A 17,784-nucleotide genomic window follows, 5' to 3' on the forward strand; every position below is an offset into this window, starting at 1 on the left:
CCCCAAACCACAAAGAAAAGGCCAAAGCCAAGGTGGGGCAACCCAAGACAACCCGCCAAAGCTGCAAGCAAAGTACAACACCATGAAGACAAAGAAGGACACAGGAAAATGGTGCGAGTTCCATAAGAGCTCCACTCACAACGCAAGTGATTGTCGGGCCAAGCAGTCACTTGTGGCCGAGCTAAAGGCTTCCAAATCATATGCAGGTTTCGGCTTTGAGTCAGAATCCGACAAGGGGAATGAAAAAGGGAAGTAAATCATTGATGCAGAGCCTAGTGCCATTGTGGCCACCACCAAGATCCAGAAGAATGAGCCTGGAGATCCAGAGGAGGGGGAACGTCTCTTCCACTCATAGATGTGGTAAAAAGGCTCTTCGCTGCAGTTCATTGATGACAACGGGAGCCAAAAGAACCTCATTTCAGTAGAGGTGGTGAAGCAGTTTGGCTTACCGATGACAACACATCTGCAGTCGTACACTACACGATTGGGTGGCTTCACCAAGGACGAGATCTCTACGTCAGCCAGCAATGTCGACTTCCCTACAACATCAAGCTCTTCACAGATGAGGTACTATGTGATGTTGCTCCTCTTGAAGTTTGTGATGTATTATTAGGACAACCATACTTGTGGAAGCAACATGTTGTATATGAGTCTAGACCTCACTCTATGATTATTACTTTGGGCAATAATTTGTACAGGACACCGGAGGTAGCCCCGCCTACTACCATCTCTTTGATCACTACAAAGAAATGCAGTAATATCATTTCCCATACTAGGAAATTTGTTTTCCTTATGATTCACCCTTAGGAAAAGAAGAAGGTTGTGGCCACGACTTTCAGACAGGGCTCCTCCGCACAATAGCAACAAATGGACAAGGTCGTGGAGGAGTACAAAGACATTTTTGCCTCACCTATAGGGATACCTTTGCACTGTCAGGTAAAGCATTGCATTGATCTGACCCCGGGCGTGCCGCTACCCAATGGATCAATCTATCGACACTTTGTTCTGGAGAACGATAAGATCAAGAGGCAGATTCAAGAGTTGTTGCAGAAAGGGGACATCAAGCCAAGCTCATCACCTTGTGGGAGCCCTATTGTATTGGTACAGAAGAAGGACAGGACCTGGAGACTCTGTATTGACTATCAGGCGCTTAATAAGATCACTATCCGGAATAGGTACCCAATCCCACAGATTGATGACCTTATGGACCAGCTCAAGGGGGCCAAATATTTCAGCAAGATTGACTTGAAGTCTAGTTATCACCAAGTGCCTATCGAACCCTTTGATGTGTGGAAGACTTCCTTCAAATCCAAGGAGGGCCTTTTCGAATGGTTAGTCATGCCTTTCGGGTTGACGAATGCCCCCACAACCTTCATGAGATTGATGGACGACATCTTGCAACCCTTCACCAATGCATTCGTGGTGGTGTATTTAGATGACATCTTGATCTTCAACCAGAATTGGGAAGAGCACAACTACCATATTCGACAGGTCCTTCAAACCCTGCGACAACACAAGTTGTGTGTCAATTTGGAGAAATGCACTTTTGGCATGACTTAGGTTCAATGTCTGGGTTACATCATTAATGAGTAGGGTGTGCATGTGGACCCAACCAAGGTACAAGTCATTTGGGGTTGGACAACCCCAACTACTCTAATAGAGCTTCACAGCTTTCTGGGTCTTGCCAAGTTCTACCGTAGGTTCATGTTGGGGTTCTCTCATATCACTTGGCCTTTAAGACAAGTCACCAAGGGCGGAGCGAAAGAAAAGTTTTTTTGGTTCGAAACCCAACATAAGGCATTTTTCGAGTTGAATCATCACCTCTGCGTTGCACCAATGCTCACGTTACCAGACCTACAACAACCATTTGAGATTGAGATAGAAGCTTTCAACTATGCTATTGGTGCAGTTCTTACTCAGCAGGGGCATCCAATGGCTTACCACAGTGAGAAACTTTTAGATACAATCTAAAAATATTCCACTTACAACAAAAAAATGTATTCTATTATGCAGGCATGCCGTCAATGGAAGCATTACATCTTGGGGAAGGAAACGGTCATCCACATAGACCACCGACCCCTGCAGTTCATACAAACAAAAGGGAAATTGCAGAACGATCACCATCAGAAATGGTCCACATACCTGCAACAATTCCATTTAAACATTAAGTACAAGAAGAGCAACACCATAATGTTGCAAACTGTCTCAGCCGACCACTAGTCATGGCACTGATCACTGTGCTCGACTCCTGTGGGCACGAGACTTCGGGGTGACCGCATCTTTACGAGAGCGATCCAAAATTCAGCAGCACATACCAGGCACTCCTGGAAGGTAAGCAAGTTCAAAATTTTCACCTCCAAGATGCACTATTATGCCATCTAGGACACATCTGTGTTCCTTCTAGTGAGCGTGCCAATATGATATGGGAGGCGCACTATAGTCGGGTCGCTGAACATTTCAAAGTAGAGAAAACAGTGATAGTACTTCATAAGTATTTTTATTGGCCGAACCTTCATCAGGACGGTGGGAGGTACATTAAATCTTGCACTGCTTGCGCCATTGCCAAACCAACCATCAAAAAGCAAGGCCTATATACTCCTCTCCCTACTCCAAGTCGGATTTGGGAATCTCTCTCCATGGATTACATGTTGGGCCTTCCTTCTACTAAGCACGATGATGATGGTGTTTCTGTGGTCGTTGACAGATTCTCCAAGATGGTGATTATGGCGGCCTGCAAGAAGAGTATCACAACAGAGGCCACTTCTAAGCTCTTCTTTGAGCGAGTGTGGGTACACTTTGGGATCCCATAGTCCATTGTCTCTGATCGAGACAACAGAGTCCTAAGTGCATTTTGGTCAAGTCTCTAGTCGATGCTGGATACAAAACTCACAAAGTCCACAACTTTCCATCCCCAAACTGATGGCCAAACAAAAGTCATCAACATGATGATCGTACACATTATGCTCATGTATAACTCAAAGCATCCACGCACATGGGATGAAAGCCTCCCCTATGTCCAACACAACTACAACAGAGCTCTCCACAGCTCAACGAGCCACAACCCCTTTTAGTTAGGGCTGGGATTTCAGCCATTATGTCCCATTTATGTGGCCATACCATTTGTAGTTACGCAGGCAGATTCAGCTCATGTCCAGTCAGAAGCCGACAGGGCTAACAACTTCATTGAGCGCATTCAACACATTCGCCAATAGGTCCATGATATATTGGACAAAGCCAATGATAAGTACAAGCAACGCCATGATCAACATTGGGTGCCACATAATTTACAGGTGGGCGACAAAGTTTGGCTACATTTGCAGAAGGAGCGCCTCGTTGGACCCCACCGCAAGCTTCGCTCGCTCTGATATGGGCCATACACCATCACCAAGGTTATAGGGGACAATGCCTTTGAGCTTAACATTCCATCGTTCCTTGGTCTGCACCTAGTGTTCAATGTAGACCACCTTCGGACATACTTTCCACCATTGCTGGACACATTCGACGTTGTAGAACAACTCACACCAATAGAGCTAAACCCAGACATCATGGAACAAGCCACAATTGATCGGATCATGGACACACAGATCAAGAACACTTGCCAACAAAAGATCCAACTATATTGGGTTGTCAAAACTGACCAACTCCTTCACCAAGGAAAATGGCTCACCAAGGACCAAGTTCAGCAGAAGTTTCCCTATCTCATGAAGGTACTCAACGTAATGGGGACCATTGCTTCCTAAGGGGGGAGGAATGATAGGTGGATATTGATGACCACTTGCCTATTCCACTTGGACCCCCAACACTGTCTCTTTCAATGTTTTTTTTTTTCCTTAATTGTAGCACAATTTACTATTTTTTGCAGTTTTTTGGGTGTTGAACTTCCGAAGCCGTTTTGAGGCCCTAAATGACGTTTTTAGGGAAAACGAAACATCTAAAAATCTCATTTGCCTCCTCTTTGAGATCTTCAAATTGAGATATTATGATAGCCAAACGACGATCGTATGCCAAAGTTACGACCTCGGGAAGTGGATGTACCAATTTACCCAAACGGGGTCCACAGTTTTGGCACTTCATCTCCTAGGGTTAAGTTTTTGGATGTTTAAGGTTTTTCATCGTTTTTTAATAATAAATAAGCATTTGAGCCTCATTCTAACATAGTTCAAAGGCATGTAGCCACCACATCTCTTCTCAGAGATAAGCTACCATCGCATGAGCTAATTTATTTCCATTATGTTTGTAAGCATATTTTGGTATTAAGATATTAATGAAATGAAGTGTTATTTCTGCTGCAATTCTGTATTTATGATTATATGTGTAATTTGTTGTGTTCCTGTTTAAGTTTGGATCACCTTTGAAACCACTCGAGCCCCTCTAAGCTCCCTTTCTTTCCCCTCTTGCAGAGTCATAGTTCCCCATTCTTTTGTTCATATCCTTTTGTAGTTAGTGATATGTTTTATTATTATTATTCAATCTAAAATTTTACATATTACATCGCTTGACTTTTAGTCATTCATCATGTACACATATACATTACTAGTACGATGATCTAAACTGAGGTATTACATACCTAACATATATTATTGTTGCAGTGTATCTCCCTAAGCTTGGTATGATGTGTCACCTTGGTAGAATTTATTATTGCAACATGTCACCTTATTATATATAAGGTTGGAATGATCATGGGTTAACTCCAGATTTGCATTAAGGGAGAATGCCATTCTAAAAAGCTACATGTGTCTAACATTTCCACATGTCCTTTTTTATTTTTATTTTTATGCCTTAATGCATAAACCAAAGATGATGAAGGGGCACAGTGTGGCCTCCTACCCCTCCTCAACTTTGTCATATTTAAAATTTATGCACTCCTTTATTAATATTAAAATTTTTTCTTTTTTCTTTTTGTATATATTCATTTTAAATAAAATTTTCCAATACAAATATATTTTTGTGATATTTTTGTAGAAATCACACTATAACTTCAACAATTGATCCTTGTTTTACAATTTGTGAGATGCTAGGAGAAATTAATGCACAAGGATCTCCAGTGAATGGCTTTTGATACATTTTACCACTTTATTCATACTCATTTGTTTATGGAATACAGATTTAGGCACTTTGACAACTTTTTAACATTAAATATTTATGCGACTTTTGAGTTTAGATTGAGATTCTGTTAGTTTTGTGTTGCTGCATGATTTACATAAACATCTACTACCTACTTGTGAATTCAAATGCACCACCTAGCTTAAATGCAACATTTTGTCAAAAGCGGGCCCAACAACCTAAAAGTAAGTTTAAGAGGGTGCCCCATTTTAGATAACAACAATTAGTATGGATGGAAACTTTCTAATACAAATAGAAAAGCCAAACATAAATTAGAGACACTATCATTCACACAAAAGACAAATAAATTTTGTTTTGTTTTTTCCCTCAAGGCTTTACTTTCACAACATAAATTAATCTAAGCTTCCATACAAGCTCTTATGAGCGTACCCTATTCTCTTGCCAAAAGGTAAAACACAAGTTGAAGAAGCTTACAAAATCTTTGGTGAATGTAGTGACATTCTCTTGGGAAGTCCCAAGCCATGGAACCTTAAAACCATCAATGCCTCATTTAAGTGAAATGGAGGTGAGACCAGAGAAATAAAGTCAATATTTCAATAAATGGCCATCATTTATTTTTTTGTTTAATAAAGAAGCCTTGGAATGAAATCACCAACAAATATGAATTGCAATTTTAGTCAAAAAGTGGTTTTCAAGAATAAGCATGGTGTAAAATTTTATGAGAGAATGAATACAACGCAAAAACTTCATCCATTAACTCAGGTCTTTAAAAGCTAACATTTGGTCAGTTGAAAAAGAGTGACTTGTGAAAGGGATCTAATGCTATTGACATAGAGCCTCACATGCCAAATGTTGAATTATTAAGAGGAGCCAAGTAGGGCTTGGAGTTTCTTCATCTAGCAATGTAGAGCTTATGTTGAATGACCAAAAAGCATTAGGGAGCGTTTGGAATTTCCCGATCCATTAATTTTAGTTGTAGAAGATATTCTCAAAGCTAACAATTCTAGTTGTAGAGCAAGAGCAAATGCATGGAAGTTGAAATTATATTTTTCACACATATTTAACCCATATATGCCCCCTGCGGGGTCACATCATTAAATAATTGAGTGCATAGTAAGAAAGGGGGGGGGGATGGTGGGATGGGTGGGTCTGGGGATTAAGAGTGATCTTGCTAATTGATTGACCCATTCGAGTAAGCCATATATCAAGCAAGCAAGCTTGTTTCACTTTAAGCCTACCATTATTAACTTCCTCATCACATCATTAAGGCCCATGACCCATCATTACTTGTTGGAGGATGATGTCGAAGTAGCCTAAAGGGGACCTTATTGATGGCATGAATCATTCACAAAGAAAGAGAAACATTGTTGAAAAAATGTAGGGGTAGGATTGTTAAACTTTGCTCTTTTAAAGACAACTAACATGTGTAGGCAATATAGGAGGATTGGGTACTAAATAACATGTTAGACTTAAGACACCCTTAATGGGGGATGAGGAACCTCAATTTTTGTCATTGAGGGATGACAAGCTGTGACAAGGAAGCAACAAGGTGACAAATCAAACCTAACAATGTTAGACACATCCACATGGGCAAGGGATAAACAATATTTAGCGCATGCCCTTGCTATGCCACACAATTAACTACTTTACTTGTCTTGTGCTAGTTCATATCTATCAAATGTGTTAGTTAATGTATATAGAATAAGACTACTTTTTCTTGGCATTATTGCTTAAGACATATTCACTATGGAGTTGAGCATGAACAACCCTAAAACTATTCATAATTTCATTTTAAAGTGTAAGATAATATTATCACATCAACCTAGAAACTTGCATTTCAAAGCTAACCCCAAAATTGACATTTTTTTTTGATGTCTATAATCTTATAAATGATCACCATATCACAATTAGTGTGGGCCATTCACAACAAACACTTATGATGATGTTAACATACACATAAAATTTTAAAAAATACATATATGAAACAAAATATTAACATAAAGATATACCACTACAATAAAAAATGGAGTTGTCTATAATGCGACTTTTTGAGATTCCGGTGATGGAATCCGGCGGAAGAAATTGAGATGAAATCATGATTTGTTGCAGTTAAAATGGTTTTTTAACTGCATATTCGGATTCAGCACCCTGAAAAACCCCTGGGACGCTTTCATTGTGCAGAAACTAGTTATCAAACTTCGATTTCAATAAATTACTGCCGGATTTTCACCGGAAAAAATCGCCGGAAAGGCTTTCAAAAAGTCGCGTTAAAGACTACGGCATAAAAAATATACATAAATAATAATTACAAATCAATAAATAATGAGTAAAGACTATGGCATAAAAAATATACATAAATAATAATTACAAATCAATAAATAATGAGTAAAATACGAAAATGAAACTGTGGATAATGTCTTTACTTTATAAAGAATACAAAAACTAGAAAAACAACTTAAATATTATGTCTGGATAATGAATCACATTTGGTTGGTTCAAAAAATATAGTACAAAATTGGTTGATATGATTAATCCAAAATATCTTTATTTCTAAACAGTGTAAATAAAAAAAACTTAAACTCAAAACACTAAAATATTTATAATCTAAATTTTAAAATAAAAACTTATCATTACAGACCAAAAAAATTAAAACAAAATTTATTATAAAACTTAAACTCAAACCACTAAAATATTTATAATCCAAATTTTAAAATAAAAACTTATCATTACGAACCAAAAAAATTAAAATAAAATTTTTTAATTTATAATAAATTATTTGATATGAGTGATTCAAATTACCCTATTGCTTATAGATAAAAAATTATTAAAAATATAATTAATTATAACAATTAGATCTATCATAATTCCAAAATTAGAATTTAAAATACACTAAAATCACAATCTTCTATTATAATGAAAATTCTAATTCAATTAAAATTGAATTATTAAAAAGAAATATTCATAAAAACCCTTCTGGTGGCCGTATATCCCACTGTCCTAAAAGGAGCGTGGAGACTGATAACTTTGACATATGACATGATTACCATGGCCGCATGATTTTGACTGTGACCAAAAAAAAAGTAGGTGTCCGACTTTAACGCTGTCCAGCAAATTCAAATACGGCGAGCGAAAAAAGAGAGGAGAATGCTAAAATACCCGTAAATGAGGCGAGCGAAATTTATTAAAAAATCATAAAATTAATGAAATGATTGATTTAAAAGCATCGGGATCTATGTTTTTTCAAACATAGCGCATTTGGGTTCGGCGTCCTGTCCTCACTGGAATTTTCTTTTCACTTGATCTGCCTCGTCTGGATTGGGCTGGACTGAAATACATTGAACATTGGAGTTGTCGAGCGCGAGATATGGGTCAGCAGTCCCTCATTTACAGCTTTGTTGCAAGGGGCACGGTGGTCTTGGCTGAGTACACCCAATTCACGGGCAATTTCACAACAATTGCCAATCAATGCCTTCAGAAGATTCCTGCCAGCAATAATAAGTTCACCTACAATTGCGATCGTCACACATTCAATTATCTCGTCGAAGATGGTTACAGTAAGCGGTTTTTTTCGTTTTATTAAAATTTGAATTCGTCACGGCTTTGTTCTCATTGGATTGCATTGCACTGTGATACCATTCCCATGGGAATTCAGGAATTTTCTAGTGGAACCGACCCAGTTCCGTTGCTTTGCTTTTAGGGTGTATATTTTGTGTTCATTTATGGTTCTGTGGGAATTGAACTCGTGACCATCTGTTGACAAATGGAGTTTGAGCTTGCTTTGGACACAGTCTGATAATGGGTTGCTGGTTTATACTTCTTTTATAGAGTAGAAGGGCACTACGTTTTAGCTGGTCAATAGATGTTAGCTCTTAATTATTAATAAGTAAACAATATTGCGATCTAAGAAGTCAGTGGTAGAGATCTCGTATTATGAGAAAAACCTAACTAGGTTACACTTCTTCAGTTAGATAGATCGCCAGATCGGCAGGGGTTGGTGCCTGCTTTTTCTTCAAGGCACACAGAGGCAAACTAAGGGTATTTGTATCCACGGTTCCTTTAGGACGGAGGTCATTTGGATAGTGCTCCAGATCATGAAGATTGCCGTGAGAGAAATTCTGAGTGGTTCAACTGTGAGGATTGAATATTCTTAAATGGCCAGTGTGGACTTGCCAAACCATGATGAGAACATGGGTGCCTAGTAAGCATGGAGTTATGTTTGATCCTTGAGCTTAGCTGGTTACAAAAACGACTATCTTAATCCAATTATATGGTTAAAAGATCAAATTAAAAATGAAATCAAATTATACTGTATGCTTCATTTGCTCTTGCCTGCAAACTGTCAGGCTAAGTCTGCCTTCTTGTGTTGCATTACTGAGTTGCTGCCTTGTATTGCGCATTTGTTTGTAACACGACATGTGGATGTTTTCTCTGAGACTTCTTTTGAATAGATGTTTATGGGCTAGTTTTGAACCTTGGGCAGTGTATCCTTGAGAAAAAAATGGATTGAAATGCTGTGCAGATCTCTTGTCTATATGCACATATGGATGCTGGCCTTGGAGGATGCTTGTGAAATGATTTTGTAGACGTAGAAATGCAATGCAATGGCTAAAGTATTTACTCAATACATTTATTACCATTCGTTGACTGATATAATGTAGTAATGTACGGCAGGTTTAAGGTTGTTGTGTAGTAATATTCCACACCTAAGACATTAGAAAAGTAAGTGAGACTAGAAAACTAAAAGATATCCTAGATTAGTATCATACTCTAAATATATCTGTTTGGGACTCAATTACTGATTGGAAAGCTATACTATTCGATTACTGGAGTTGTATGTGGATAAAATAGTCATCCAGATTCTTATTATCTAAGGTCTTAGTTGCCTAGGTACTGCTCTCGGGATTTGGGAAATCCATTCCTGCTGTCTTATAAGTGCTGGAAGCATTGGAAGTTGTAGGAAATATTCCAAAAGCATGGAGAGTGGTTCTGGGAACTTGGCGGGAGCTTTTGGGTGTGGAGTGTGCCTCTACTAGTGTTGTTTCCATGTCATTTTGCACATTCCTGGCTGCATGGTACCCAAATTACCTTTGTTTTTGCGTGTTTCCTGCCTGGTTGGGCAGACAAACCGCCAACTAGGAAGAATGCACGCTTATGAATCTGCATATTTGTATGATTTGCACTCGTTGTTGTTCTGTTTTCCAAAGGTGTATGATGTCCATTGTCTTAATGGTTGTTGTGTCTTAACTTTCTTGACTAACTTCGGTATTCATCTTTTCATTTTTATTCTTCTTAATGGTTCCATTTGAATTTTCCTGGATGAAGTTATTAATTTTAATCCAGGAAACATGACATGCGTCCAGGATATGTGTTTCTGTATTCTATGTATCAGACATGTGACATACTAGGACCTGTATGGAACAAGCATTTGACACCTTCTAAAAGAGGGCATGTGTCAAACATGTGCCCTGGCACTACCCCTATGTGTCCTGTCCTACTTATAGAATGAGGGACAAGTGGTTGAAGGGAAGGTCAAAGATATGGGATGTATTTCTTGATGATATGAGTTTGAACTTTGGACAACAATTTTTAATTGGCATTAGCCAACTTGGCTCTTAATGAACTGATGTTGGGTCTTGACTCTTGACTCTTAAGCCAACTTGGCTCTTAATGAACTGATGTTGGGTCTTGACTCTTGACTCTTAATGAACTGATGTTGTAGCCGGTCAATGATGGTGATCCTCTTGAGGGGTTGTCCTCGATGCCATTGGATGTAGATATTGGATTGGACATAAAGGAGGAGGAGTAGGAGGATGAGGATGGAGGAGAGAGCAGCGATAGTGGTGGTGATATTGATGACTCTAACATGGACAAGCTATGAGATTATTACAACTATGGTTCAAATATCCACCCCTTTTGCATTTGCTACAAGGATTCTTGCATATAGTATTAGTAATTCTGTATCTATGTAATACATTTTGATTTTGATGACATGAAATGACTCTGAGAAAACTGTAGGCTATGGTTCTAATTTCTAAACCTCTTTTATGAGTAGAATATTTCTCGTGTGTTTGATCATTGCTGATGAAGTAACTAGTTGTATCAATATTTTGTAAATGTATAAGAAATATTGCATTTTTAATGTCTACATCAAATTTTTGTATTTGTATCTAATGTGTCCCTTTTGTTCTGTTTTGGGGATTGATGTATCTTGTGTCAGATACTCATGTTTACATATCCTTCATGTCTTGTGTTCCAATGTCATGTGACTTAAGTTTTAAAGGCTGTCACATCCTAAGTCTGTTGATCTACCTTTGTTATTCATCTTTTCATTTTATTTTGTTCTCAATGATCCCATGTTAGTTTACATTTCCAAACAGTCCAAGACTGTTTTGAAATTCATCTAGACACTAGGTTTTGGACCTTTCATTATCAATTTGGATAAAGTTCAAATCATTATATAATAAAATATATTGACAACTATTATAAAAGAAGGAAGAAAAGAAGGGTTATAATATTTATTCATCTTTTCATTTTATTTTGTTCTCAATGATCCCATGTTAGTTTACATTTCCAAACAGTCCAAGACTGTTTTGAAATTCATCTAGACACTAGGTTTTGGACCTTTCATTATCAATTTGGATAAAGTTCAAATCATTATATAATAAAATATATTGACAACTATTATAAAAGAAGGAAGAAAAGAAGGTTTATAATATTTAGTTAAATTATGTATTATGATAATTTTACACACAGTTACATATTAATATTAGGCTCTTATTAATGTTAATAGGTATTGATAGTTACATGTTTTAGAGAGCATTAGAGAGCTCCACATTGAATTCGGTTCCTACATATTTTTGTTTTGTTTTAATATATATATTTACTGTGTTATTGGATCCACAAGGTCTTAATGCTGGATCCACGGATCTGCGTTTCAGATCTGAATATGTATCTCCTCAGATCCACGTAGGATCCATCATGTAAATGAATTCGTCAAACCCATTCGTCAAACCCAGACACAGATCCTGCACTGCTGAAATGGATCCTGTGCCAACTAGCCCTCACACGCTGAATCGCGATTCCCAAGCAAATAACATCAGATTTTTAGGTTTTCTTAAATTTTTTTAAGGATATTTGCCACCTATTTGAAACCTTATTTAGCAAAGAAATCTATTTAAACTTTTAGTTAAATTACTTATTAATACTTATTATAGTTGTATAGTAGTATAAGTAAGTTATTAATTACCTGTAGCCTGTATGGCACATGATAATGCCAGTAGGAAAGGTCTGAGATTAAGAATTTTAATTTTCAATTTTTGATAATGCTAGTGGGAAAGCCTTGAGACAATACATAGATGATAGTAGATACTTCGTTTTCAGTTTCCTAATTGTATAAAGGATGGCTGTGTCATTAATAATTTAATTAGATCAAGACCATTCAACCCTAGGAATAGTATGTTACATAGACTATAGCATATTCTCAAACAGTGTATATCATTACTAGCTGGGAATTTTTAGACTTTAAGGCATCTTTCAAGGAAGATGACAGGTAGATCATGATGTAGAGTTGAAATATTCAAGTGACGAGGACGTAGATCCCTTTCTGGATATGTAGTTACACTTTACATCATCATATCAATAGAGTGACCATTGATGAGACACTCAGTTTTGTTGTTAGTTGTTACAGTTATCTTTTTCGTGTAAGCCATGACGCATCGTGATTTCAGTCTTTAGATTTATAAATTATCTAATGATTTCCGTTCTAATGTTGTGATTCATGAATGGTTTCATTTTTAATTTTGAATATGTTTTTTTTTAAATTTAAAAAATATTATTGTATTTTTTGTACATGGCATTTCCCCGCCATATCTGGATCTTGTTTTTTCAAAAATCTGGTGGATCTGTATCCCAATCCGTATCCATTACTGGTAACTGAGTATATTTATTACCTCTCTTAGTTGCTGTTTCTTTTGAATTTTTGCAAAAATTCTAACTGCTTAGGAGACCTCTACCCTTGTTTTGGACGTTCCCATGTTTCAGCAACTTGTGCAAAACAGGTTAATGTTCTTTATCGAAGTTAATGTCATCCTTCTATGTCATTACGTCCTGCCCACAAACCAATTATATAGATGGTTATTTCTCAACCAAAAATAACTTGTGCCTTTTGTCTTAGAATTCGTTCAAACTTATTATTGAGGTACTTTGTGAAAAGTAAAGGACTTAATCACGATGTTACCAGAAACGATAAATTAGAAACAGAACATGACAGGACAATGGAATGAGAAATGGAGGCCAGAGGATTTTGGGATTAGAAATATCCCTTCCATGCATATTATGGAAACAAGATTAAAAACTCAAAGGTAAAATACATGGTTTTTTTCTATGCTATAAATTGAATTTCATTAACGTCATAATGCTTAGGTGTCCTTTAAAGATCTAATGGCTGTATTTTTTGGATGCCACAATGGGCAGAGAGATGCCCTGTCCCGTAAATGCTATTTTTCAACTATTTTTGTCAGAAAAGGTACTGTGCTGTACGGTTTCGGGTAACTTAGCTTGATCATACTAAGTCAAACTTAATAGAATTGCTGATAGACTTCTTTGTGAAGATAAAAAAACCGTGGCATGTCTATTTTTAAAGATGATCGGAACATGTTCTGGGTCATTGGGACTGTTTCTTGTCACCCACGTCTAGCGTGGACTTCCCCAAGCCATGGGGAAAATGTAGGGATAACTGCGGAGTTACATCTGAGCCGATACTCTCACCAGCTAAAAATTGAAATCAAGAAGTTGGCCTAACTATAAGTGCTTTAAAATGCTAGTGCAGTACTTGAAGCACACTAACATTTTTGTGAGCTTTATTACTTTTAGAACAGACTGAGAGACTAATCAATGATTAATGATTACTGTTACCACTCTCCAAAGAGTTGTCTCAGCATAAAGAAAATTTAGGTTCTTAGAATCGAATTTTAAGTCTCTGCTAAAATTTGAAGGAAACTACTTATGGGCTATTTCAGTTTGACTTTATAATTTTAGATGAAGTTTAGCTGACTGGAACTTCAGGTGAATTGTTTTGGCATCCAGAGTTTTAACTTTCAATTTCAAATTACATTAGGAAAGGATAGCAGTATCTGCTCTAGCAGCTTTGTGTCAACATATGCATTAATATTCTTGATTATACTTCGTTCTCAATTTCTCTTTAATCTTGCAAAGGGGTTTCATTTGAACACACAATTGTGTTAGGTCCGTCACAGTGAGAATTTTGCTCTGAGAAACTGGCTTAGAATCGAAGCAATTATTTATGTTGACAACGAGAACAGATCAGTTCCAAGTTCTTCCCAACTGTTTCTGTTGGAAGGGTTAATAATATAATATCTGATTAATTCCCAAAAATCAACAAATTTGGGCTTCTTTTGTATACACCATGGGTGTAAAGTTGGAACTAAATACTAGTCAGTTATACCAAGAGGTGGACTCTTAAAACATCAGTAGCAGCATAGATCTACTTACTTTTTGCCACAAGGATTTCTAATTCAATTGAAATCATGCTTTCATTGATATCAAGCAGCAGAAAGCTTGGAGTTTGCAAATCAAGGCGGCAAGAGTAGCCTCCACTGAGTTGGTACTGCAAACTTAAATTTGGATCAAAAGATTCTCAAGATGATTAAAATGAATATGAAAATGTGAAGCAGGAAAAAAGTGCTCTTTAAATAGAGATATCAGGAAAAGGGGGTAAAGCTGACTGAGCATGTCTTAGTTGTTCTACCTAGGGAAAGAGTTGCAACACCAGAAAGTCATAAATTGCTGCATTGATATTCTTCTGCACCTGGAGTTTTTATTACATATTGTGATAAAAAAATAATAGAATTTTTTCAAAAAAATCGTTAATTCTCTTGGTGATATTTTTAATATTCTTAACTGCTAGAATATGATTTAATGTTGTCTAGTGGCTTGACATAATTTTGTACTTCGTGTTATATGATGATTATTATAACATCATTTGTGGGGCACTTATACATGTGAAATGGCCTCACTAGACTTTTGTAATATTGCACATGTGCACATAGAGATAGTTTTGGGAGTTATTTGGTGGTGAGCTATCTTTGAGGTACTGGTGACCTGTATTCATAGGTTATTCTTATCCAGTACTCCCTTATCTCTTGATGGGCTTATCAACAATTTTTATGAATTGGTGGATCTCCATCCACAATTGTGCCTTATGATCAACGGTCCAGGTTTCTCTTGGTTACTATAAATTTAGGCAATTGTTATTGGATCTATAAGAGAGTGGCAGGTGGCTTATGGTATTGATCATTATCCTTTACCCTATGGGTTCTTGGGCTAGATCAACCATATGCTTGGGAGTTGTATGAATTCCATATGAACTCCATTCTTAAGCATTCTCTAGCTATAATTGGGAGGGTTTATTGAAGAATAAGAAGGCATTTCAGATGTGGATTGTTAAATTTCCATTAAACCTAGCACCTGGTAAGTCATTAACCTAGCAAAAAGTAGATCTATTGAATAATTTACATAGCTAGGTTCTTAACTTAGTTAGCAGAAGTAAAAATAACCAATCTCATAAAAAACACGACACACAAAGTCTGCCCAACAAAGTTTTTCATTAATAATCCAAACTTACACGGGCTTCTGTCTTGGGATACTGGCCCAATTAAGAAAATACAGAAACTTGGATTTGATCTAGCAGATTTTCCCTAGATTGATGCTTGATTTTCTTTGCAGTTCTAGATATCTAGCTTCCCTGCATTCCCTCGGATCTAGCACATCGCTTACTGAGATGCCTCTCTTAATCTTGTGCTGCTGTAGTGCGCCTTTCTCCTCTCATTAGCCTTGGTTTTATAACTTTAAATTGAGCTAAATCCCTAACCCTAACCCTAATCTTCAAAGTGATTAACGATCGAGATTAGATCTCGCCTCACTTGAGATCAATGGCTAAGATTAAAACATAATCACTAAAGTAAATTATTTACTTTTCCTAAGTTTCTTTTAGTTCAATAAGCCAACATAATAATATGTGCTTTTTGCTAAGTTACATTAGCAATCTTGCTCACACTAGAGCAAGTGTTCTAAGGAGACTACGGGCGATTTTTGCATGCCTAGACATAAGACCTGTGCAGAAGTACTTGTTTGAGCTACAAACATCAACATGGATGTTTCCCTACCTTGAGGCTTTACCATGTAAATCTCTTGCCTCCTCTCTTTTGATTGTTAGATCCGCTTTATTGGTTTGATGCTTTTCGTAGGGTTTTGGATAAGATAGATCTTTGGTTATATGTTTATGTATATGTTTCCAGTCTTTCACAGTATTAGAGCATATTGACTATATCTAACTACTTGGAAAAAAATCATTGCATTGAATTTTTTTGGGCATTAAATTTAAGTATATTAATTGTATTCTTCAAGTCTGCTAGTCTAGTTTTTTATTTTTATTTTTATAAATGTATAAATTTAAAAATAAATTTAGCCCATAAAGATTAGTTTATAAACATGCAATTTATATGCCAACCCTTGACAGGCCTTTAATTAGATCTAAAGCAACTGATGGCCGAATTTGACAAGAAAACAACCAATCTTGACTAATTTGCATACTCTCGATCAAATGTCAGGACCAACGTTGCACGAAACGAGGACTGAACGAGGACGTTTTTTGGGAAGCAGTGACGCGGAAGCGTCATTTCCAAAAATCTAGGAAGCGAAGCGTCTCGGAAGCGTCTACTATATATATATATATATATTAATATTTGTTTTGCATTTATATTCAAAACAAACATCCCAAATACCAAATTAGTTGTAGAAGACATGAAAAAATGCATATTTTTACATAAATCAAGATAGATATGTCATCCATGATTCCATTGTACATCAATGATTAATTATTCGAGCATCAACCATCTATATTCTAGCAATTGCAAACATACATCAAATTTTTAAGCATATTATAAAACATAAAATATTTAAGCATATTATAAGACATAAAATATAAAGCATATTATCTAGCAAGTGAGCAACTGTCAACATTTGTCATGTCCAAAATTCAAATAATAATGTTTACAAAATAGGCCACTTGGTCACTGCCAAGACAAAAAGGTTCAAATTCACAACAAGCCTACAAGTCTAATGATTAATCTACGAAAAAAGTAGTAAATTGTGAATATATCTACTAATCTCTTCTCCTTCCACCACGAAGAGAACGTGGCGGTGGGCCTCCACGTGGTGGCAATGAAGAAGATGGTGCATGTGGAAGTTGCGGGAGTGGGGTTGAAATTGATGAAGACGAATCCCTTGCTGTTGGTGTTGAACCATGGAAGTTGGGAACCAAGGGACCAGATGGGGGTGGCATCTCAACTCGATCATCATCATCCAGGAATCACTCAAAAAATTCATACCAAAAAAATCACTAGTTAACAAAAAAAATAAAAAAACAGGAATTAGGGAAATGCTTTATAAGCAAAATTCATACCACAATGGACATACCTGGAGAAGAGCATCCTCTAGTTGCTCTAATCGCAACACTCCATCCTCCAAATTGGGCTCCTCTGGATTCTTGTCCCAAACCTTAAGGTCTTTATTATTCTTTGCATCATCACAATAATGGGACAACAATCGCAAGTTGTAATGAACATAAACCAAGCTCTCTGCCCGATCTAAACTCAACCTGTTCCTTTTAACATTGTGGATGAAAGAATAAGAGCTCCAACA

General features: G+C 36.8%; 1 protein-coding gene across 1 annotated transcript in view; it reads left to right on the top strand.

The window, feature by feature from the left end:
* The first annotated feature begins 8,152 nt into the window (after positions 1-8,152).
* The window catches only part of LOC149151687 (vesicle-associated membrane protein 721-like), a 77,370-nt gene continuing 67,738 nt past the window's right edge, over positions 8,153-17,784 (top strand). Inside the window, exon 1 of the mRNA XM_089445705.1 lies at positions 8,153-8,618. Coding sequence (XP_089301831.1) covers positions 8,429-8,618 — 190 coding nt within the window. The 5' untranslated portion in view covers positions 8,153-8,428. The remainder of the gene's footprint in view (positions 8,619-17,784) is intronic.

Source organism: Pinus tabuliformis, chromosome 9 (assembly GCF_031772625.1).
Source record: "Pinus tabuliformis cultivar Carrire ecotype Pingquan chromosome 9, CPIR1, whole genome shotgun sequence".
Taxonomy (NCBI): Eukaryota; Viridiplantae; Streptophyta; class Pinopsida; order Pinales; family Pinaceae; genus Pinus; species Pinus tabuliformis.